General features: G+C 37.4%; 2 protein-coding genes across 2 annotated transcripts in view; one reads left to right on the top strand and one right to left on the bottom strand.

Annotated features, from left to right (window-relative positions):
• Nucleotides 1-2,698: 2,698 nt before the first annotated feature.
• On the top strand, nucleotides 2,699-13,319 carry LOC140243241 (polyunsaturated fatty acid 5-lipoxygenase-like). Its single transcript, XM_072322911.1, has 13 exons — nucleotides 2,699-2,997; nucleotides 4,184-4,403; nucleotides 4,740-4,784; nucleotides 5,589-5,714; nucleotides 6,344-6,441; nucleotides 7,771-7,903; nucleotides 8,392-8,487; nucleotides 9,070-9,284; nucleotides 9,693-9,952; nucleotides 11,475-11,578; nucleotides 12,027-12,200; nucleotides 12,851-13,014; nucleotides 13,205-13,319. The coding sequence occupies exons 1-13, from the start codon at nucleotides 2,699-2,701 to the stop codon at nucleotides 13,317-13,319; spliced, it is 2,049 nt and encodes a 682-aa protein (XP_072179012.1).
• Nucleotides 13,320-20,473: 7,154 nt separating this feature from the next.
• LOC140244054 (integrin alpha-8-like) overlaps nucleotides 20,474-25,112 on the bottom strand; it is a 69,774-nt gene continuing 65,135 nt past the window's right edge. Inside the window, exons 27-29 of the mRNA XM_072323705.1 lie at nucleotides 22,361-22,462; nucleotides 21,962-22,093; nucleotides 20,474-20,767 (exon numbers count right to left, since the gene is read on the bottom strand). Coding sequence (XP_072179806.1) covers nucleotides 20,678-20,767; nucleotides 21,962-22,093; nucleotides 22,361-22,462 — 324 coding nt within the window. The 3' untranslated portion in view covers nucleotides 20,474-20,677. The remainder of the gene's footprint in view (nucleotides 20,768-21,961; nucleotides 22,094-22,360; nucleotides 22,463-25,112) is intronic.

Here is a 25,112-nt window from a genome sequence, read left to right as displayed (position 1 = left end):
TCATTACTTACGACGACTACTTCACATTTTGCGTAGTCTGATACAAGAGTATCAGACTACGCAAAAAAAAGAACAAAGATCATATACTGATCAATATTCACTGTATACAGGTCCAAGTATTTGGAATTCCCTGCCCAGTGACGTTACATAAAGTTCATCGCGATACAATACACCTTGAGACTACAATGACAACAATTCATTTTTGAAAGTATTTAGACAGGATCTGACCAATTTCTGTGTATATGGAAGTAATGATATTTTGCGTAAGATGTGTAATAAGCGTGTGTGTGTGTGTGTGTGTGTGTGTGTGTTTAATAAAGGGGATGGCTAGTAACTGATCAGTGGGAATCAGTGGAAATGCTGAGGGATCATTGTTCCAATCCTTGTGGTATTCATTTAAGAGTACATTATATATCTATTGTTGGGTGAAAATTATTTGCTTCAGAATGGTCTCATATTCAAGTAATGTGCAGTTTAATCGCCCCGTCACTGTACAGGCATGCTAACCTGGAAACATTAAACTGCACATTACTTGAATATGAGACTATTCTGAAGCAAATAATTTTCACTCAAGAATAGATATAATTATAATGTTCTCTTAAATGAATCCCACAAGGATTGAAACAATCATCCCCCAGCATTCCCACTGATTCCCACTGATCAGTTACTAGCCATCCCCTTTAAGCTAAGCAGTTTTACGTATTACGTAGTTAAACTTTAATTTTATCATTCAAATGCATCGTGTTTGAGGGTTAAAGGTCCAGTTTACCTTTGGGAGCAGTGATTTCAAAAAATGTTCAAGATATCACATTTGATGCATATGTGTAGGTCTGTTGTATCATAAACCATCCTACCATATGAAATATTTGCAATAAAACCTAAAATATAAGGAGATATCAGGGTTTTTCTCAGTAAACCGTAACTGTATACGGTTTAGTCTGGAAACATTTTTATTATAACTATTGTTCACATTTTGTGTATTTAACAACACTTAACATTGATCATATGAATTCAAATTTTGACAGTGGTTGTTTCTATCCCTAACTCACATTTTAGAAATATTTTAAAGCACTAATGCTTTCATCTGCAAATGGTAAATTATGCCTTTAAGCAATCTGTGTGTTTATGCGTTTTTCTTACAAAAATAATTTGAAGGGTACTATCGTTGTTTAGCAGTTAGATTGTTAGTTACTTGTTTACTAGCTGTATGTACACTTTAACACATCTGTGCATCATGCTGAAATTGTTTTGTATACTTTATATATTCCTGTTTTTCCCTATGTCTATACATGATTTCCATTTTTCAAATTGGTAAATACTTTCATTCATTCATTCATCCATCCATCCATTCATTCATTCATTCATTCATTCATTCATTCATTACTTTATTCTTTCAATTTTCATTTTTTTTTCTTGTTTTAAAACGCCAAGTCACTATTTTTCTTTTCTGTTTTTTTTTTCCTTTTTTTCTTTTTTCTCTAGCAAAATGTGTTTCGTGTATTAAGATTAAGAGTTTTATGAGTACATTAATTGGTGTTGTATTATATTGGTATCACATATTCAGATAGGGCCTCATCCACGTCAAGCTCTGCTTATGATGACAGTCCCCTGTATTGATTTCTCCTTTGTTAATAAGTACAGTATGCCTTAATATGTTATTTTGATTCATATATGTCACTTCAGACTAATGTTATTACGCAAATGATATTTTTTTTTTTGTATTGATTTGTATGTTATCTGTATCATTCTGTTTTCATTTGCAATTGTATTCGGAGAAAGAAAATGCAAAAATAAACCAAACCAAACAATTTACTCAGCACCTGCTTATGTAATCGTTCTCCATCAGTGTGACTCTGTATGCCTATTCAGTCATCAATTCTGTTTGTCCTTCGGTTTTGTTTGTATTTATTTATCTAATTGTTTATATTTGTATCTATCAGTGTATCCGTCTATCTATTATGCATATCTCCACTACTATTCTTGCATCTTTCATTGACATATCAAAGTATGCCCCTTACATAACCTCCAATACAATGATCGTACCCTGAAATGAAAATCATAGTGAATGCTGCTAGTACATGCAGCATCTCTACACAGCCATTATTAGACCAAAGCCTTTCTACAAGATCTTTTTATCCATGTGTCCATCAATCATTTAGACAACCCGCACCGAAAAAAAAAATAGAATAAAGCGAAAAGACGCCGTGTTTTCGAGGAGTCGCGCAAGTGTCAAATTTGACCATCCGATCTATCTTCGAGTGACAGTCAAGTTGTGGGTAACCAGGATATTTTCACTTATCATGCTTATCTGGTCCAGTTTGAGCCGACGTAAGACGTTTAGATGACAAAGATAATGCTTACTTTATGTGTATGACTCTATTGTGTGTGTGTGGGGGGGGGGTGGGAGGCTTGACTTTGAGCGTTCATTTTCAACTTCGCATCCTTTTACGGGTCGCAATGATGGTAGTTGTTCTACTCTTCACCAATCGTGTCGTCTGGATCGCAATTTCGGCCTAAAGCATTCGTCTTTGCGCTGACTGATTAGTCCTCACCGCCGTACATCCGCGATAAGTTTGTGGCGCCAACTGCCATTTAGTCCATCTGGATTGATTGCGAATTGAAAGGCCACTGCAATCGACTAAAAGTTTTTGTTTGCCCAGCTTAAATAAAAAGGGAAAGGTGGGTCAGCTGGGAAACAATGGGTGAGTTCCTAAGCAAGCTCCGGGAGGATATTAAAGGGGAGGAGATTAAGACCCCCTTCACGATTCGCGTCAAGACCGGCGACTGCCGGGGTGCTGGCACGGACGCCAATATCTTCATCGCGCTGCATGGGGCGCAGGAGACGCGGTCGAAGAACGTGCAGCTCTCCGGGGCATTCTGGCAGGACAATTTTGAGCGGGGCCAGTTCAACACGTTCAACCCCAAGGAGCTCGTGGACAGCGGGCCCATCATGAAGCTGGAAGTGTGGCGTGACAATTCGTCCCTCTTCAACTCATGGTACGCTCGGTCCTGTTATATTTGATTGTTTTATATAATACACCTATTCAGTTGGTAGCAGACCCTATAATGTTTTAATCCTTCATCGGAGGCATCCCTGCACACACACCACGTATGATATGAATACATTACTTCCATCAGAAAAATATTTCACTAACTCACACGCATACGCACACAAAAATGAGCAGAAAGTACGAATTAATGGCGACAGATTTGTAATGTTAATTGTGTAACAAGAACATACTTTTATGCAATCTTGGAGATGGTGAACGAGGAGTCAGAGATATACCTAACATAATATAGCGGTGAAATAAAGGAACAAACAGTTCGAGTTAACCGTATACGCTAAGCTTTGCTGAATAGAATAAAGATAACATTTAAAATCAAAATACAAAAAAAAAAAGGATCTATTAGTCCCGAAAGTTTGCTGGTTTTGGATATCTGACTACAACATTACTATATATGATATACTACATTATGCGTCATGTTTACACTATCAAATACGAGAGGGAAATAGTAAAGACTTGAATTCCCTTTATTCTATCGTGTAAATTTAACATAATGATGGCTGATTATTACAGATCGATGCAGCTCAAGAACTTAAGTACAAATTACTTTGAAAGGTGAGCAGGTATGAAAATTGTTAGTATATACATACATATATGTATTATATATATATATATATATATATATATATATATATATATATATATATATATATACATATATGTATATATATATAGTGCTTCAAAATAGCTCTAAAATGTGAGCTAGGGATGGAAACAACCAATGTAAAAATCAATGTTAATGAGTATAATCAGTGTTACTATAAGTGTTGTTGATTTGTGTGAGCAGTAGTTATAATAGTTTATAAAAAGACTACACTTTCATTAAGAAAATAGTGATATATCCTTATATGTTAGGCTTTATTGTGAAATTTTTATATGGTAGGTTGTTTTGTGATACAACTGACCTACATTACTATATGCATCAGAAGTGAAGACTCGAACATTCTTTTTTTAAATCACCTCGCCCGATAGTAAACAGTACCTTTGAAATTTATCCTCGTGATTCCATAATCGGAGATAGTTGCTACAAGCATTAAACATGTTAAATCTCATGTGTGATAACTGTGCCCAAGTAGGCCTACTCCATTGCTTCATTCTATCCTCTTGTCTGCAATCAGGTTCGTGGACCTCATCGAAGTCGAGCGTCACTCGACGAACACGACATACGTGTTTCCGGTCAATCGATGGGTGAAAGAGTGGCCGCGACTGCAACTGGTGGAGTGGGATTGCCGACTTCCCCAGGACGACGTGTATCGGCGCGACCAACGTCTGGCCGAGCTGCGTAGCATGCAGGACAAGTACCAGTTCGACTGGCGTTACCGTGGTCTCATGCCGATGGTAAAAATTATACCATTATCCACGAGGGATCATTTCAGTGCAACGAGTTGTGCCTTGCAAAACTAGAAAACGTATAGGATTAAACCTCCAACCCTGCATGTTCTTTCAAAACTATTCACTGTTTTTGTTTGTCTGTTTGTCTATTTGTCCGTCTGTCTGTGTGGCTTTCTTTGTTGTTGTTATTGTTATTGTTGTTTCCAGTATATCATTCTCTTTGATCGTCATCCCGTGACCCAGCTTTTACATTGACATGGGATCCTACATGCACATGATTGTTTCACTCAAGTAGCATCACGTGACTCGGATTAGCCAATCGGTGTCTTGCTGTCATTTCAGATTCGAGCCGTTCCGGACGAAGAACTTCAATCAAATGGAAATCAGGTGAAAAGAATTTATAATGTTCTCTCTTGACTCTTTCTTTGCCAGAGAATTTGGATAGTCTGTAAAATCTTAAAAATCTTGTCCTTTCCTGAGCAATTTGAGACCCAAAGCATAAAACGGGTAAACTACTTGGTTAAATGCAACGATCCTCGACAGTGGACCTGCAAAGTGGCCCATCTTTAGAAATTTTTAGGTTTCTTCAGGCCTATACAGCAGGGTCGTCGTCGCGTTTTTATAAGGGGGAGGGGAGGCAGTTTATATTTCTGGTAGCGCTTCCGGAGGAAAAAAAAGAAAGTTGGGGCCCAAGTGGTTAGACCCCCCCAAAAGAAAAAAAGAAAAAAAAAAGTGGAGGCCTGGGAGGGGAGCCCCAGCCCCCACGGTTGTGCCGACCCTGTACAGTACAATATCGATCAAAATAGAGCAGGTAACGGTTGAGATAAACGTCGACAGCGACTAACGGGAATTTGAACAGCGTAAAATGACGAGATGCATTGAATTCTGAACAACAAAGTATTGCATAACACCATGTGAAATAAAATATTATAGGTCCTACTTATGACTACGAAATAGCTAGTCTTCTTATGTTGCCTTTCAACTAGTACGATTCGCACCACGATTGATCGTGGAGTAATCGTGGTGATCGTATCCATCGTGGCAATCGCGTCATATCGCTTTAGAAATTTTACAGCAATGGGATTCGACACTCCTTTCTTTCCGCTCTGTCCTATCTGATCCTCTTTCGCCCAAGCCTGTCAACCGAACTGAACTAATTTTGTTAATGTCCATAGTCTGGCTTTGTTTCAGCTGGACGTGACAAAGAGGAGCTTGTATCTCAGCTTTCAAGGGCTGATAACCCGAATGAGATCGATATTTTGGAATTCACTCGACGATTTGGCAGACATATATGGCAAAACTCTCCCGCCTCCAGCCGTGAGTCCAGTTTTATATCTTTTAATTTAATTCGTTAGTTTAACGAGTCTGTGAAAAAGTTTCATTTCTTAATTAGCTTAGATTACAATAGTCTGACTCACTTTTAAGTATGTAGTATTACGAAATGGGCGGATGGTACAAACAATTATTTAGAAGAGAGTGACGTATATTCTAGTCTTTTTCAAGAAGGAGAATTTACTTCCTTGATTACATAAAATGTGCATTAGAATGAAATTATATAATTTGAGTGGCAGACTTTACATAACACAGAACCACATACATGTACTTTGTACTATTTTGTACTAGAAACATACAGTAAGAACTAAAATGTATGCGCTGTTCATCGGTCACCATCATTTTTCTCTATGGCTCTCTAATCTATACAATTCATAAGCCTTATCGCTGAACATGCTTAATTACATGTTTTCTACATTTTAATAATCACTAATTCATACAATCACTTAAAAAATATTGGTTGTTATTTAAAAATGAAAGAACTTTTCCAAAATTGTGAGTCACTACAAAAACCAAAACACTTATGGCGGATCAAAATGCATGAGACACCAGAACGGAACAGCGGCAACGACTGTGGTTTGTGTCATGTTTATGCCTCTCCTTGTTTTCTGAAGTGCCTGGAGTACTGGGAGACGGACACGTCGTTTGGTATGCAGAGACTCGCTGGCTGTAACCCAACGATGATTAGGCTCTGCAAGAAAATCCCGGAGAAGTAAGATTCACAACCCGCTCATGTATCTGGATAGAACATAATTTTCATCACCAGTGATATCATCACCACCACCGTCATCGTCATTATTATCAGCAACAGCAGCAGTATCACCACCACCATCATTATCATCATCATCGGCAACAACACCGCCATTATCATCATCATTATTATCATCATCATCATCATCATCATCATCACAATCAATCAATCAATCACTATCACCATCATCGGACATTATCATCATCAGCATCACCAACAACACCATCATCATGATTATCACCATTATCATCAGCAGCATCACCAACAGCTCCATCATCATCATTACTATTACCGCACAATCATCATCACCAACAACGTCATCACTGGGCATCGTCATTACCATCACTATGACTATCACCATTACCATTACACTCATAATCATTGTAACCAACAACTCCATTAACAGCAATATCATCGTCATCATCATCACCAACACCATCATTATCACCATCTACATCATTACCAACATCGACATTATCATCATCAGCATCATTATCATTAACGCCACGGCCCTGATCAACGGCAGCAACAAAAGTAATAGTTGCCTTCTTATATTAGCAAAATGTGCGTGTGGGAAATGTTCTGATAAATTGAGTTCCTTTCTTGCTAATATCGGAATATATGCTATTAATTCAACAACAACATTTGCGAACGACAATCACACAAAGCAATTTTCAAACTTGGGTCGGGAGCTTCTGCGGAATTGATTGTTTAGTTTAAGAAATCAAGCCGAACCTACCTGAACTGAGAGGTCGTCGTCAAATTCAAGCGTTATTACTCATATGAACTAATAAAATGCGATGAATCTATCTACTATATCTTATTTATCTCTAAAATAAGTTTAATTCGTTTGATTGCATTCTGTATGATGTTAGTTGTTTTGGATTTTTTTCTTTCTTGTTTTGCTTTAACCATCGCCATCTCTCCATCTACTTGTAAGTTTTGTTTTGTTTTGTTTTTTAATTCTGGTGCTTGATCTCCGCATGACCTAGCTTTGTTAATTTATCCGTACAGCACGATGAGCCGGGTTGATAGCATTTACTGACTATAAACAAGTCACATACAGCTATCCATACATGTAAAGGTGTGTGTACGTAAAGGCCCACTTCAGAAGTGATAGCTATTATTTACCCACTGACGACAGGAACTCATTTCGTTATTCATTAAATCTATTGAGAGTTGGAAAGACCTCAGAGGAAAAGATTCAACTACAGATACATAAAAACCACACGCACCTTATGTAAATTTATTTTTGTTTTTGATCTCTGTATCATTATTTCATTCATGTAGGCTCCCTGTCACTGATGCCATGCTACAACCTCTCCTGGAGGGCATGACCAAAGCTAAAGCTATCCACAAGAAACGCCTGTTCATCATAGACTACGAGATCATGAAAGATTTGCCCACCAGGGAGGGCGCCGTGGTACGGTTTGTGGGATATTACTTCAACTTACTGATAACTATTACAGTGATAACAAAATGCTACGGAATACTACTACTACTACTACTACTACTACTACTACTACAATTACTACTACTTCTACTGCTACTACTACTACAACTACTACTACTTCTACTGCTACTACTACTACTACTGATGATGATGATGATGATGTTCTTGTTGCCGTAGCAATGATTGTTCATTTCTTCTTTTCTTAATCGAGGAATAAAAATCGCTCAACTAATCTTGAGTTATACGATAACCACTGTTACGACAATCACAAGTATGTCTTGCGTTCAAATTTACAAAATTTGCCCTGATCAAAAATGTTCGGATCCATCCTTCTTCTTAGTATTATTATCATTCTGCTCCCTTTTTTTTCGGTTTTAAATGAATAGACCTTAATGTTTTGCAAATATCCATGTCGACACTGCGTTTGTAATGCTGCTATCATTTGTTTCGTTTTCCAGCTGCCTGCTCCCATTGCACTGTTTTTCCTCACCAAAGACAAGGAACTGCTTCCGGTGGCTATTCAGTTGTTCCAAAAGTGCAGCGAAGATAACCCGGTAAGATTATCCCAGAGAGAGAGAGAGAGAGAGAGAGGGAGAGGGAGAGAGGGGGAGGGGCAGGAGGGGGAGAGGGAAGGGGGGGGGGGAGTGAAGAGGGAATGCAGATCGATAATCTTTAAACCACTGCTTATACTGCGGATAGAAGATTTGAAAGTGTACTGCCAATTCGGGACTCGCTTCAGATTAGACCTTGCTTCTAAGACGCACTTGACATTATACCTCTATCGTTACCACTTGTAATTCTACGGTATAACATCTCAATGGTAGTAACCCTTTATGTGCTGGGAGTGTACCAATTGCCACAGAAATTCCCATTTCATTGTACACACTGTCCAAAGTCCATGGCACGGCAAGGGTTAAAGCAGTGGTCCTGAGAGCGGTAGGTGCCGAATTAGCATCTCCCCTTGATATAAAAGTCATATCTGGTCACAGTCTTATTTAGTACACGATCTTGATCAGCCAGGCGCCACGGTGACATCATCCAATGTGATGTCGACAATTTGGTCGAGTAAGATTGTATAATAATACACCAAGTGTCTTTTCTCTCTCTCTCTCTCTCTCACACAAATTTTTCCACAGATCTTCCTCCCGACGGATCCAAAGTACACCTGGATGTTGGCCAAGATGTGGTTCAACCTGGCTGATGCCTCCTACCATCAATCCGTGCTGAACATCGGAATGTGCCACTTTCTGATGGAGACGGTTGCCGTGGCAACGCATCGTTGTCTGTCACCGTCTCATCCCTTGTATCGTCTGCTGGCTCCGCATTTCAGATTTCTCCTGGCCATCAATCAGTAATTTCTTTATCAAATATTCCTTATCCACTCATAGATCCTCCTTGTAGCTTAATCATCATATTCAAAAACTTCAGTTATTTAGATATAGCATTATTTGTAAATACACGAAGATCACTGAACTGTATAGGAAGTATCTGAATATCTCATCGGCCACTCACTTTGAAGCCATTGTGCCGCCATCTTACATGGCACATCTCCCATGCATACACTAACTTCTGTACGGAGATCATCCAGGTGACCCTGGTGACAGCTCTGCTGGAAAATGGGTGCAGATCCAGAGTGCGTAGTAACATGACGGCGCGGCGGCTTCACTTGATTTTACAGCGTGAGTGGGCTAATTAGTTATCCAGATAGTTCCTATAGAGATAAGTGATGGAGATACCAATCTTGAACCTTTCTTATCAGTCGTGGCTATGGACCCATGCTGGCGGAGGATGGCTGGATACAAGAAACACTGACCGTGGGCACCGAGGGGACCATAGAGCTCATCCGCCGTTCCTGGAAATCCTGGGACATCTCCAGACAAGGCCACCTTCTCCACGACATGGAGGAGAGGGACGTGGATGACCCGGACGTACTTCCGAACTACCACTACCGGGACGATGGGATGCTGATCTACGAGGCCATCGAGAAGTACGTGCGAACTGTGGTGAACGGCCACTACGGTACGTCAGCAAAAGTTTTATACTTCAACAATATCAGACAATCATGCAGACATTGAAATGGTGATCAGAGGCCTGGTAAATTTAAAGGTTGGTTTTTGTATCTTTTGTACAAGTCATTGAGATTAATGCTAACGCATACACAAGCAGACGGTAGCCTACTAATCACACATTTCATGTCGTGAAAGTGCTCGTACATACCTTTGGGGGATGGGCTTTAACCATACAATAATTAAAGTCAAGATTCAAAGTCTTGAATTATTCAATCATTCTTGTTTGAATAAGTGTTTCTGAAAAAAAAAAAGAAAAGAAAAGAACAGCGGAGTGCATTTCAAATTTTAAGAAGGTGTGATAAATTTATGCGGGATGGAACATGTTCCTCTCACAGTGTGTCCAAAGCCCTACAATGTTGGTTTTGATGTTTAAAAACCCTAAAAATACGTACAGGAGCTATTTATGAAAGACGCACAAATCTTTTGCGACCAAATATCAAAATTTGCAGACCAACACTCTTAACATGATTCAAGTGAGATTGGAGTGTCAATATTGATGAATATCACGAGCATCCGGGGTTTTACATATACAGTGGACTCCCGTCATAACGAAATCCTCGGGACCGGTAGTTCTCTTTCGTTATATCGGAATTTTGTTCTAACCGAGCAAATAGACGATAGAAATACATAGAATGGATGACACTGCAGCCCAAATTTTTACTTCGTTATAACCAGAATTTTGTTATAACCGTGTTCGTTATAACGGGAGTGCACTGTAAAACAGGGAGGTGGGAAGAGAGATTCCACTCCTTCTCTTCCCACCTCATGTAAACATTCCGATCGACCACGAAGAGAAAACATTCAAGGACGTCGCTGCGTGTCGATTACACGCACCGCAGAAGAACGCCGATAAATCAACTCATACAGGGTTGACCACTTCCACAAGTTCCAGCAGCACGCCGCGTTAAACAATGACTAACTGCTCAGTGACCATCAATTATTACAACTCTCCAAATTGAAACAGAAGCAAAAATAAAGTGTAAAAGCGTTCAGATGTTTGAAGTTCGCTTGTTACAACTAATGTATCTTTGAAGTTGGAGTTGAATGATATACATTGATGAACAATATTTTTCAATTATTCGACATGTTGGTGATGATCTACAGGTAGTCAAATGTGGCTTGATCTATATCATAGTGTATAGCTGTATTCACATATTTTCCTAATTTACCTACGGGATAGGTAATAATTATGATATTGACTGGCCTTGAGGGACATACCAGATAAATATTGCCCGGACTGAAAGAATATTGCCCTCGTCTTCGACTCGGGCAATATTCTTTCAGTTTCGGCAATATTTTCTGATATCTCACTCGAGGCCAGTCAATAATTGTGACTGATTTCGGTGGAAAAAATCACAGAATGCCTCAAAATGAGGACTTACGATGCATCACTCTGTTCGCTTCGTGCGAATGGAGTGAATTTTCCAGTTTAGAAGGTTTTGATTTTTGGCTTTATTTTGGTCACTCCATAGGGAACGCAAGGATCATCAAAGATGACCCGGAAGTACTTGAATGGGGTCGAACGCTCGCTCGAGAACCAACGGCCGCAGATCAACTCTACACATGTGGAATCAAAGTATATATTTTTGATGTGGCTTTTCACCCAGAATTGATTGTTAATGTGACGTATGTATAGGGTAAGGTATGTATATTGTATTACACTTTTACATTAACATCCTGTTTCTCTCGGGCAGGTGATCGCGCCATCGTATGTCTTTGTCCACTCAGTGCAATTCTTTTTACATAGTTTCAATAAATGAATAAGTGAATACACTAAATAAGTAAGTAAGTGAGTAAATGAATGAATAAATAAATAAATGAATATATAAATACATGAACAAATGAATGAATGAATAAGTAAATTAACAAATAAATGGATAAATACATAAATGAATAAATATATAAATAAGTGAATAAATACATAGATGACTAACTACCTAAATAAATGATAAACAAAGCAAACCTGAAAAGAGTTCTTATTTCAGACTACCATCAGCAACTTCCCGTTTAAACTGCTATCACAGGGTATCCCTGGAAACGGCCTATTCAAGAATGGTCAGCAACTGACCGCGCTCTTGACCAGTATCATCTACACGTGTTCGGCCGGCCACGCAGCGGTCGCCTTCACACAGTATGAGAACTATGGCCTCCTCCCCTTCTACCCCGGCTATCTCCGCTCCAGCCCTCCGAAGGACAAGGTGCATTTCCACGGCACTGTCAATTCATTTAGATTCGATTATTGTTTTTTTTTAATATAAAAGAAAATGACACATCCTCAAATATAGAAAACCCCTAGAGTGTTAAGGATGTTGTGAACTATCTTTTCTTTTGAGTGATGACATAGCGTTTTAGGACATTCCGACACATGTTTTTACTTAAGACATCCATTTTATAAAATGGCAAAGACCAATTCTTTAAGGAAAATTTGTAACTTTACAGGACAAAATCACAATACATTGTGATTTTGTCCTGTAAAGTTACAAATTAAATTTTCCTTAAAGAATTGGTCTTTGCCATTTTGCTACTGTATTGTTGATGTTTTCTGTTAGTGCACAGTTTTATGTTTGCATGCAATATATTAAACCCACGTAGAATTTACAAAATCGAGTGTACATACAAGACTATAGACAGAATGGGTACGAGCGGTCCAGAATTATTCTAGGTTGCTGTTTGATTTCGATAGAATAGAAAAGATGCTGATCAATGTGTGGTGTGTTCTAAACGGCATTTGCCATGCACGATTTGGTGAACATATTCTGCGTTGTACCATTAACAATGGATACAGCAAGTGAGCACGCGTAATACGAATTCTTTCACATCTGACTATGATTATTATTCTCTGCCCCAGGCCGCTCGTACAGAGGCAGACGTCCTAGATACACTGCCGCCAAAGGACTTGACCATCCGGGCCATTGTGATGTCACGTCTCCTTAGCAACAAGGAGACCAAATCCCTGGGAGATTTCGAAGTCCAATACATGTTCGACCCAATCGGCAAACGGGCAATCCAAACGTAAGTAAAATTTCTTAAACATCATCTTTGTTACTGCAAGTGATTGAAAAAAAAATGGTTAACAATCGAAGAAACTAGCCGCGGTAAAAACAAGAACCAACATATACAAATAATTGATAGGACATGTAAACTCTTCCGTCATGTTTTGTTTACGAGGTCAAAACATTATTTTAACTTCTTCCCCTCCCAGACTCAAACAAGAGCTCAAGAACGCATGCGCAGAGATAGAGCGAAGGAACGCCAACCGGGACACGCCATACCACGTGCTTCATCCCTGCAACATACCAAATTCCATCGCCATATAGACGTGACGTCTCTTCAGGCCCTCTTCCATCCGTTCGTACACTGTCTCCGAGCAACATTTAATAACGAGATAGTCAAAACTTGATTATGTTTTTTTTTGGGGGGGGGGGGGATGAGCTCACATACTGCAGTGATTCCACATTCTTCTTTTTTTTTTAATCTGGATGAGAAAAAATGTAGGTAATGATGATTATGCCCTTTAATGTGAATTCATGTATTATACTTTCGTATGTTTTTGTGTGCGCGTTTCATATCGACAAGCTTCTATTATGCAATACATTCTACGTGCGTTTGCATGTAAAAATGTGCTCTCACTGATTCTTCACTTACATGGGGTTTATGTTGCTTGAAACACGATCAATTTTTACTGGTTGAAACAGGCCCCTGTAAAAGAGTAGCTAAATGGCATTGAGATTCGTTATTGAAGGACTATCTCACTTTAATATAGGGTAATAAATTTGTCATTCATTCATTATTCATTCATTCATTTATGTTTTATTATTCTCGGAACTCGGAATGAGACTGACCTTGGGAGGTATGCGGTAATAGAGTTATCATCCGATGAATTAATATAAATCATGAACAGTATTATTGAGATGTATCATATTATGCTGTGACATCGTTTGTAAATAGAAATATACAGGCAACACTTTCAAATAAACTCTGTTACCGGTTCTAGTGGGTTCATAAAAATAGCGTAATTGAAAAGTCAGATTTTTTTTTTTTCAAATCTCTTCGATGATATCAGTTCATCAACAATGATCAGTAGTCGATGATAATGAAATTTGTTTGAGCAAAGAATGACTCGATGTAAATAATATCGTTTCCTGCCTTACATTCACATATCATAGTAACACGTGATGTTGCAAAGTAAGAAATGTTATTTTCCTTTAAAAAAAAAGAAGATGTTTCACATTGATTGTTTATCTCTGATTTCTTGCTCCAAACTGTGAATCATAATTGATCTTTGATACGTCAGTTTATCTCTGACGTATAAAGCATTATTTGAAGCCCTTTTTATTTCTCCATGAGGAACCCATGTCTCATTGATGCCTGCCAAAACTTGGAAGGGTAGTGATGTTGATTTGTAAAGTCTGGGATAAAGTGCAAACCGTAAATATGCCTCACCTCTGTAGTTATTATGCTGCTGAGTCTCTATTTCGTGTGTACAAGAAAACATTTATTAAAAGGAATCAAACTCCTTAAAAGAAGTCCATCTTGACATTATTGACGTCAGATTCTGCGTTGATACGAGCGGAAAACCGAGTTTATTTGAATATGTAATTGTGCGTTTTTTATGTTATATGACAAGGAAATATGAGAAGATTTCCGCAAATTTTCATTGTTCATGAAAAGTACATTTTTTTATTGACTTGTGAAGTTGTTACAGACATAATTATGTTAAGAGCTCTTTTTTTCCCCTGCTTTCTGAAAGAAGTGAGTCGAGTGCTCTTTGATAATGGTAAAAAGTAAAAATATGTTCAGTTTTCTTTATATTTTCTTATATCTTTGTCCATAATGACGTCATGAAGCGTAGTAGTCTCCTTAACGAGTGATAACGGCACCAAAACTTAAAAAACTCATAACTTTTGAATCGATCGTCCGATTTTCCTCAAACTGTCCTTGATGTGTTTTACTAATATTGCTGCTTTCATTTAATTCACATTTTTGGGCTTCGGTTTCTTTTGATTTTGCGCCACCGCCAAAACATGCAAATACGAGGCACACATGGTTCGTGTACACACTGTAGACAATAAAGAGCTGAGAAAAAATGTTTTTCTCATTTTCTCTGAATTCTTGTCAAATGAGTTTGCAGTCCTGAACAAAAAAAGGATGACTAATGATTTTTTTTTTAGTAGTCCTTGGAGCGGCATAGTCAGGTTATCAGTGTCAGCAATTGCACGCAGTGAAACCATTTCATGAGAGGTCAGTCATGTAAACGGAATGACTATTTATTATTTTGAGATGTCTGTGGGACGCCAAAGATACCAATACTAAAGTAAAAAAAAATAAAAAAAAAATAAAAAAATAAAACCCCTTCACCAGTCTGTTCACAGGGTTAAAATTGGTAAGGTATAACTAAAAAAAAAAAAAAAAAAAAAAAAAAAAATTCAAGATAAGTTGAGTCAAACTATTAAGTGCAATCTGAATAGAATACAGAAATGAATACTAAATTTCGTAGAAATATTGATTTTATTCTCAAAACATGTATCTAACCATATTTCATAACATTTCAAATTACACATCAATCCAAAATATATAAACAACGCTATCCGTATGTTGTACCTTTGTATTCAGCCGTCAGGGAAATGTAGTATAAACTGATCTTTAAAGGGATGATGTAGTTTCAGTTGAAATGGTGCTTGAGGTTTCCAACGTTTTTTTTTTTTTTTATCTTTTGAAATAATGAGAAACCTCATATGAAATATGAAAAAACTCATATAATTCGAAGAGGAACTAAAAGATCATTTGATGAAAATTGGTTTTGTAATGGCTGAGATATCCAAAACAAAGTGACTTTAATGAAAGGTGAAACCCACCTTTCATCAGGATCCCTTTGTTTACTTTAATTTCGTATATCTCGGCCATTTCAAAACCGATTTTCATCAAACATTTTAAAATAAAATTTCAAAAAACGGTTTCCAAGTATCTCACAAAAAGTTAAAAGCTGAATTCTCACCTCAACCAATACTATACCATCCCTTTAAAGTGATCTTATTCGATACAGTGCTAATACTCGTGGAAGACACTTGATTCTGTTTTATTCGCAGTGCGACTATACACAGGCTTTTGTATAGAATCTGAGAAGCCTTCCTAAGAAAAACTTTTCCACATTCATGTAGGCTATGTTCTTCTTTTTGCTTAGAAGATTATTCATTTCAGCCCTCACAGTCGTGTCTTCCCATTATGATATAATATAAAAAATTGATTATGATAATAATTATGACGATCATGTACGACAACTGCTACAGTTGCTAATCAGAAAATGATAATAATGATAATAACGATAAAGAAAACTATCATCGGATCATGATCATGTTGATAATTATTTTAATCGTTATCTTCATGAAATTATCGAGAACAATAATATTAACGAAAGTAGCAATACGGCCTATGACCGTGATAACACTACCACTGCTACTTCTAGTATTACACATACGAAAAGTTATCTTCAACATTAAATTTGTTTTATAATCATTAATAACAACAACACAATTTTTTATCGTCATCGTTATTATCATTGTCATTATCATGACTACCTTTATCATACACTTCACATATTCCTCGAAGAAGACACGCGAGGTGCATATCATGTACATGCGAAGTGAGACCTTATTTATCCAGTATATGATATACACAGGCCTACATTTACCATTCAGCTTTTATTTTGGTCCGTGCATGAAGAAAATGTTTGTCGAACACGTATACATGAACACGTGAAGATCAAGACAATCAGACTTTGGTTACTCCTTATCGAAGTGGCTGCACTGCACCTAGCCTTGCTAGAATACAAAAGAAAGACATCCCTCCATCGCTGGTACACTTGATTGTGGAACCCGAGTCATCATTCATTATCATTGATTATGGTCATTCACTAAAATCATATACTCGGGCCTTTACATGACCAAACGTGCTGAGAAGCCCATAAATTTCTCATCTTTTGTTCCAACCCATCCCGTGTTGTGTGATGTCGAAATAATGCAATGACGCTCGTAACACAGAATTAGATATACTGAGTCTCTAAATCGTATTTTTGTTTGCTTTATTTTACCCTTCTAAAGCAGTACTCGGATAATTTCGAGGACATTTTCGTCCTCCCATTTTTCGAAGGGATCAAAATAGATCCATCAGTCGCGTCAGAGATATTATTTTGCAGCTCCAGTGCTTCATTGGTGTTATGATGCTGAGCCTAATGGATAGTTTCTAGTGAAGACATGCACAATAGAACAGTAATAAACAAACAAACAAACAAACAAAAAACAAATTATACATTTCTACCCTTCTAAAATACCTCAAACTTAAACCGTTTTTAGCCACTGTGTAAATTCTATATCTTTGGTGTCATACTCTAAATTCTCCAATCATCTATTAGTAGCCAACATTTTGCAAACGTAAAAACAAACGTAAAAACAAACAAACAAACAAACCATCCCTCCACTTTTCCTACATGTGGTTATGAGGGGGGGGGGGTGGGCGAGAACGAAAGAAGAAGCTAGCTTGCAAAATTATGTCTAATGCGAGATGGTTATTCATCTCTTTATTTCAACACGTCACCAAGTACACACATATGAACTCATGCATACAAACGAAACAGGCGTCTTCCTTCCTATCTCTTCATCATTTCATGAACTATTTTGTCAGACATTTTTTTTTTCTGACAAACTGTTATAAGCTACTAAAATCCTTGCATCTGATTGGCTGAGAGCAAAAATTTCGAGAACGAAAGAAGAAGCTAGCTTGCAAAATTATGTCTAATGTGAGATGGTTATTCATCTCTTTATTTCAACACGTCACCAAGTACACACATATGAACTCATGCATACAAACGAAACAGGCGTCTTCCTTCCTATCTCTTCATCATTTCATGAACTATTTTGTCAGACATTTCTTTTTTCTGACAAACAGTTATAAACTACTAAAATCCTTGCATCTGATTGGCTGAGAGCAAATTTGTCTGACAAATTTGTCGAACAAAACACTTCATGAAATGCCACTAGAAGTGGCGTTTGCCCGACCATGATGAGAATTCTGGGATTTTCATTTTCTATTTCCCTCACTTTCTCTTCCTGCTTCATAGCAGCATGCGATAAAGTGAGATAGATAGTAAGTTAGTTAGATAGACAGGTAGATAGATAGGGATAGGTAGATGGATAGATAGATAGATAGATTGATTGATTGATTGATTGATTGATTGATTGATTGATTGATAGGTTGATTGATAGGTAAATAGACAGATAGATAGATAGACAGGTAGATAGATAGATAGAAAGATAGATAGATAGATTGATAGGAAGATAAATAGATAGATTGATTGATTGATTGACAGGTAGATAGATAGATAGATAGATAGATAGATAGATAGATAGATAGGGCCTAGATAGATAGGTAGATAGATTGATTCAAACTTGTAGATGGAGAAGAAGAGCTGTGTGTGTGTTTTAGTGTATAATCGGGTGATTTAAATGCAAAATAAGAATTATATGTGCCATACTGGTTGACCCCTGGGCTATGGCCAACTATAGAGGGGGCAGCTACAGTTTGGAAATTGATTTTATCTGCAAATATGTCCAAAAAAAATGTATTTAGATATATGTTTTCACCTCTGTCTCCTTGTCACATGCTGGAATGCGAATGCAGTCAAGTAATTTGATTGTCACTCTCACACTTGAAGGAGATATTGAATGCTATCAGCACCCCTTTAATTACAAGTACAGTGTCTGTTCATGTACTTCGTAATCTCTCTTCCGCTACAGAACACTGAAAACAACAAGAACAACAACGATGGCATTAACAGACAACAGCAACGACAACAACAACAACAAAGAGAAAAGTACCTAAGGCCTACAGAGGGTGAATAAGAACCTAAAGAGCCCCTCGTGTTAACAATAATATAAAACATGATCATTACATTTAATGCTTATTTGTAAGTATCTAATCACATTCTACATTCGAAGCAAGAAAAAAAAAATAGTTTGTATAGTAGGCATCAATAACTTACTCTCTCTTCCTTTCTCATTGCACACATACATTTTAGCAAGAAAATAGAACTACCTACAATATGATTTGACAAAGTCTATTGATTCAATATGCAGTACAGATATACAGTGTGAAAACTACTATCTTTACGCTTTCACGCCATAGAACAAATAAAGGAAGACAAAGGATCAATTAATCACATACAAGCACGCAGGTGGTTTTCTAAACAACCATATTTTCTTTGCCGATTCTATGTCTACTACGTAACTTGACATCATTTTGCGAGAACCAAGTCACGGACCGATTGATCGACCTTGAGCAAAAAGACAACACGTAATGGCATGGTTTGCTCATCACTCGTTGGTTACTTCAGCCATGGAAGTGACCCCAACATCACTACAAAATTCGAAGACAAAATGGCAGATGGTACAGCGCCCTCTCACTCGTGATTTATGTAGTTGAGACATGACAAATGGATTGTTGTTGTTTTGGGTTTTTTTTTTCAGCTTTGTACAATACATCATACTCTCGCTGCAGGAATATTTTAGCAAACTACAAAGACCACGCAAAAAAGATGCATACATCGTGATAAAAATACGTATAATTAAGCTTGGTGTTTGGGTCTTGAAAGAAATCTAAATACGGTGAGTAATATTATTAAATATCGTCTAATACATGAAGGCACCCGGTGATAAGATATACAATGACCATTGAGGCAGTATTTGTGAACAGCATAGTGAGGTGCGAGGGGAAAGGGGGGGGGGTAGGCCCCCGCTTCTCATCTTTCATTCCCCGTTGATCTTTTCCCTCATGTCGACATTGGATTGATTGATTACTTTATTGTCCACCACACTGGAAAATTTTTGTACATTGGATATCACAGCAAAATAAACATCAAATACATCACAGGTACACCACAGATATACAGTATATCTGCCTGAAAGCCTTAATTTTGACATCACAATATCATGTGGTATCCTGCTATTTATAAGTGTAATCTTCTTAGCCACGTACTACCTAGAAATAGGAAATGCCTATAAAATATGGAAACTTTAAGAGTATGACGGAGTAAAATGCCATGCAATAAAACTTTGGCCCTTTCGTTAGATTTACGATTTGTGAGTAAAAATGTTGTACGGCAAACTCCGCCCTTTCCCACCTGAAAAAGAGGAAGGAAATAAAAAAAAAGATAAAAGCGATTTTAAAAATGCGATTGGAAGTTCTCTTTGTTATGTATTATTCAAACGTGGATAAGTCTGTTCGCCAAAAGACATAAAACAGGCACAAGGAATAGGAATATTGTGACAACACACACTTCAGGATAGACAAAGGCGCACAGACACTGAACCGTGATCCGCGAAGATTTCTGACATTTGGCAATATTTAATACTAAAAAACAAACAAACAAACAAACATACGCGAAAAAAATGCGCATTTGGTCCCATTAACCGCATCGACAAGCGTAATACAGAACGTTGTTCGAGTACTGTGCCAAGATAGATCGCCATATGCGAACAAAGTGCGATTGGATACTTGCACCCGCGGCGTTGTCGAACCAAAGGGGTACTAGGTATGCCTAGAACCTCATTGATATGACTTTGAAATGTCCAAGCTACCCGGCCTCAAGCACGCCAAGATATGACTCAAAATGGCGCCCATGGCTTCAATTTTCGTCGTCATCTTTCTTCTCCGCGTTGCCCTTCAAGAGTTCTCTTTGCTCTGATGGAATCTTCTTCCTCTTGAAAAAGCCAGCCTGAAAAACACAAAAACAAAAGAAGGTGAATCTACATGTACAAGAAAGTTTAAAGAGAGCCATTTTCATCGTTGACTATGAAAACATCCGATATCATAATGTGAACAATCAGCAAAGTGCTGGATTCGTCATGAGTGTTTCACAGGAAATAAAACAGGAGGCAACATGTTTGACGTTATCACCAGTGGAAATTGTTTTGTGTCTGAATGACAACATGGTCATAAGTAACCCTTCCCTCCCTTTCCTCCCCTCCTTCGTCTGAGCGTATATGGACGGCCTGAGGGCATATGGACGGACACTAATGTCAATCTAAATTAGACAAAGAGATAGAAACGAAATGTGTATATTAACGCCGTCATAGCAGGTCACTCCAATGCTCTCACTTTCCTTTTTCGACAGTGTGTTCGGTTTTTTTTATATTCGTTTTTGTTTCTTTGGTTTTTATATTAGATTGCAGTTTTCACACCATAATAATTGCTCAGGTTTACAAGCACACGTATACATTATCCATTCCATTTCAAAAGTATTTATGAGTTATATAAACAACACATTAATAAACAACACATTAATAAAAAGTTTATGATATTTCTCAGCCATTTCAAAACCAATTTTTCATCAAATGAACTCCGAATTTCTCTCGGAATTGTATGCTCTTTCTTATTTCATGAGAAGTTTCTCATTAACTCGGACAAAAAAAAGAAGAAGAAATCTGATGCCCCATCTTAACCAAAACTCTAAATAACCACATGGAGATCGAGTCAAAGCCCCCTGTCTCTGTACATAGTCAACTATCATGTCCCTCTTGGGCTTCCGTATTATGTGATATCCTACTAAAATATCACGCAGTAATATCGTGGTCATTTCATATTTTTGCAACAATTCACCGAACATACCACGTTAATAGGATAGGCCTCTACAGTCTCAGAATTTCTTGACGCCGCGAAAGCTGAAAGATATTTTTGTTGGCCAGAAAAATAAGAAAGAAAGTACTCAAACTACGTTCTATTCAAGTTTCAACGTCAAAGCATTTTTCTTAAATGAATAGATGAATAAATGAAAGTACATAAAAAAGGTTAGCAAATAAATACATAAACTGATAGCTGAGATAAAGTATGAATTGATAAATGAATAAAAATACACATTTAAATAAACAAGCACACAAACACAGGAGTAAACATTGATCGAGATTCTTACAAAATGTAGCACGACGATGATGAAGATGAGAATCAGGACACCGCTGAGAGCTGAGACTAGATAGATCCAGAGAGGAATATCCTTCTTCTCCTCCAGCTCCACCAGAAACTGCGGGATGATCTCAGTTCTCACCTAGCAACAGAACAGCATCACAAAATTAACAGTTTGTTTTCGTTTGTTTTGTTTCTTTTTTTGTTTTTGTTTTTACAAATGCGTAAGATTTAAAACTGACAAATCCATAATTCACGATGGTTTTTAATCAATCAAAACACTCACAGAACAGATCACTGACTTGAGCAACTTAAAAAAAAACAAAAAAAAAATGTTGTTCACATCTTCCCTTGCAGTGTTATCGGTCGGAGTTATCTATGCAAATTAGAGAGACTCAAGCTGTTATACCTGATTTGATGTGACGTTTATTGGTACTGTGTAGGACGTTTCATACGGCACGTTCAAAACTCTAGCCTCTGCTGTGACAAATACAGATAGCTCCAGCTTTTTCTGAAAAAGGAAGATAAGGAAGAGACAAGGTAACACATGCAAACTCCTTTGTAGAGAGATACTAGGGAGCGCGAGAATTTTTTAGTTATGATGAAACACGTCGTTATAACGGACTCCCATGGTTGCTACATGTATACACACGTATATGGCAACTGACGTTGGCGACACATTAGGCCCTACTTGCATGTGACAGAGTCGTCTTGTTGGCATATGTTTGTGCCAATAACACAATACTTGGAAAAGTAATTAAGATTTTGCATACCCGTGTGCTATTGTCACTCCAAGTGAAATCACCAGATTGATTAATGAATTCTTGCGTCGAGTTGGTTTTATTGCAACTGATTAACAAATTGCCCTTCATCGACTTTTAAATGATGATGATCCACAGCATTTGGTATAGCGCCATACACCTGTTGTAGAAGCCTTCAAATAAGCACCGATTTTCAGTGTATGGTAGAAGTCACGATTTAGAATAAGAAATCATGGACATACACGCTCGAGATTATCTCGAATGAACAATCTGTCGATCGACGCAAGAATTCATCAATGTGAACAGACACGTAGTTCATAGGTACTGCGTGTCTAAGTGTCTAAGGTATACATCTAAGGTGTCGTGTCTAAGGTAAACATTGTAGATCAGTGAGAGTTTGAGGAAAATCGGACAATCTGTTCAAAAGTTATGAACTGTTAAAGTTTTGGTGCTGCCATTGCTGGATGAGAAGACTACAACAGTTTGTGATGTCACTGCACGACAACAATATGTTTGTTTGTTTGTTTGTTTGGTTTATTTCTGCATTTTCTTTCTCCGAATACAATTGCAAATGAAAACAGAATGATACAGATAACATGCAAATCAATACAAAAAAAAAAAGAAAATATCATTTGCGTAACAACATCAGTCTGAAGTGACATATGAATCAAAATAACATATTAAGGCATACTGTATCTATTAACAAAGGAGAAATCAATACAGGGGGCCGTCATCATAAGCAGAGCTTGACGTGGATGAGGCCCTATCTGAATATGTGATACCAATATAATACAACACCAATCATATATGTACTCATAAAACTCTTAATCTTAATACACGAAACACATTTTGCTAAAGAAGAAAAAAAAAAACAGAAAAGAAAAATAGTTACTTGGCGCTTTAAAACAAAACACCAAAAAAAAAAAAAAAAAATAGCACGCAGCACCATTGACACCCGATCCACATATTGGGTAAACTTGTCCTGAAATACGTACACGGCAGCTACATTAAGTGCCAACTTAACTTGTGTAATTCGTGTGTACTCTCCAAAAAATTATCGATTGAAAATGTTCACTCTTGAAGGAGTAAATAACAGAAAAGAGTGAATTTAGAGTGAAATTGGAATGAATTTTGAGTGAAAATGTTCACTGTCATAAATTTTGGAGTGACCTCAGGGATCACTCCAAAATCTTCGAGTGATCCCCGAGGTCACTCCAAAATGAGTGAAAATGAACATTTTCACTCAAAATTCACTCCAATTTCACTCTTTTCTGTTATTCACTCCTTCAAGAGTGAACATTTCCACTCGATTTTTTTTTTTAAGAGAGAGGTGCGACATGCACTATTGTCTTTAATGTGTAATTTGTGCGCCTAGTTGTGAATACTCGAAACGTGTATTAAGAAATCAAATATTCCCTCTAACCCCCCCCCCCGTTTCTTTCGATCTTGTTGTAACGAAAAAAGCAAATAAAGGAAATAATGGCAGTAAATAACGCAGCAATAATGAATAAACTCTCGCACATCAATTTCAGTATGGGTATCTGATGCAGCTTGCTATAATATACAGTGCGTTGTGCCACAGACATTTATGTTGAAAAAAGAAGAAAAAAAATAGAAAAAACAAGAAGAAACAAGAAAAAAAAATTGGAAAAAAAAAAGACCCGTACCGGTGAATTCTTTTGATTACGAAATGAAGTTGCAGTCATGTTTTCACTCCCCTGTATAAATACACAAATGCATGAGACATTGCTATGAAATGAGTGGGCTTATATCAAAATATACCCGTATTATATCAGCAATTCAAAAGCGGTGTGGGCTACGTCCATTCCTCATCCCCTCATTTTCGTCAAAATAGTTTTTCATTGAAGATGACTACTTGAGCATGCATACACACATTATAATCATGGAGCACGCATTGCGATAAAGGTTACTTCCAGAAGTGTTCAAGACAACGACTACGCCTGTTTTTAGGTTCAGTTATCACGGATTTCGACGCCCACACACGACGCAGTAATATATCAGTTCTCTTTCATACTGCATGTTGCCGAGAGTGATACAAGGGTTTTAAAGGGATGATTATATTTTGGTTGAGATGGGGGAGTCAGGATTTCAATTTGAAATATCCAAAAACAAAGAGGTCTAACGTGGAACTAACCTTCCATTAGGACCACTTTGTTTTACTTTGTTTTGTTGTTGTTGCTTTTTTTTATATCTCAGCCTTTCAAAACCAATTTTCATCAAAATAAACTTTGAATTCCTGTGTGAATTGTATGTTCTTTAATATTCCATAAGTGAATCATGTCGCAAAAAGTTAAAATCTGAATCCCCTATCTCAACCAAAACTATTTCATCACTTTGAGTATTACCGAGCTTTTCTTCTCATTGTTTGGCGAGATCTTA

This window comes from Diadema setosum, chromosome 20, assembly GCF_964275005.1.
Source record: "Diadema setosum chromosome 20, eeDiaSeto1, whole genome shotgun sequence".
Lineage (NCBI taxonomy): Eukaryota > Metazoa > Echinodermata > Echinoidea > Diadematoida > Diadematidae > Diadema > Diadema setosum.
This window is presented reverse-complemented; position numbering and strand designations above follow the sequence as displayed.

Excerpts from the sequence above, each read along its gene's own strand:
- LOC140243241 (XM_072322911.1), top strand. The coding sequence starts at position 2,699 with ATGGGTGAGTTCCTAAGCAAGCTCCGGGAGGATATTAAAGGGGAGGAG. Across the intron at positions 6,442-7,770 it reads TGCAAGAAAATCCCGGAGAA|GCTCCCTGTCACTGATGCCA; the intron begins GTAAGATTCACA and ends TCATTCATGTAG. Across the intron at positions 11,579-12,026 it reads TCTACACATGTGGAATCAAA|GGTATCCCTGGAAACGGCCT; the intron begins GTATATATTTTT and ends CTGCTATCACAG.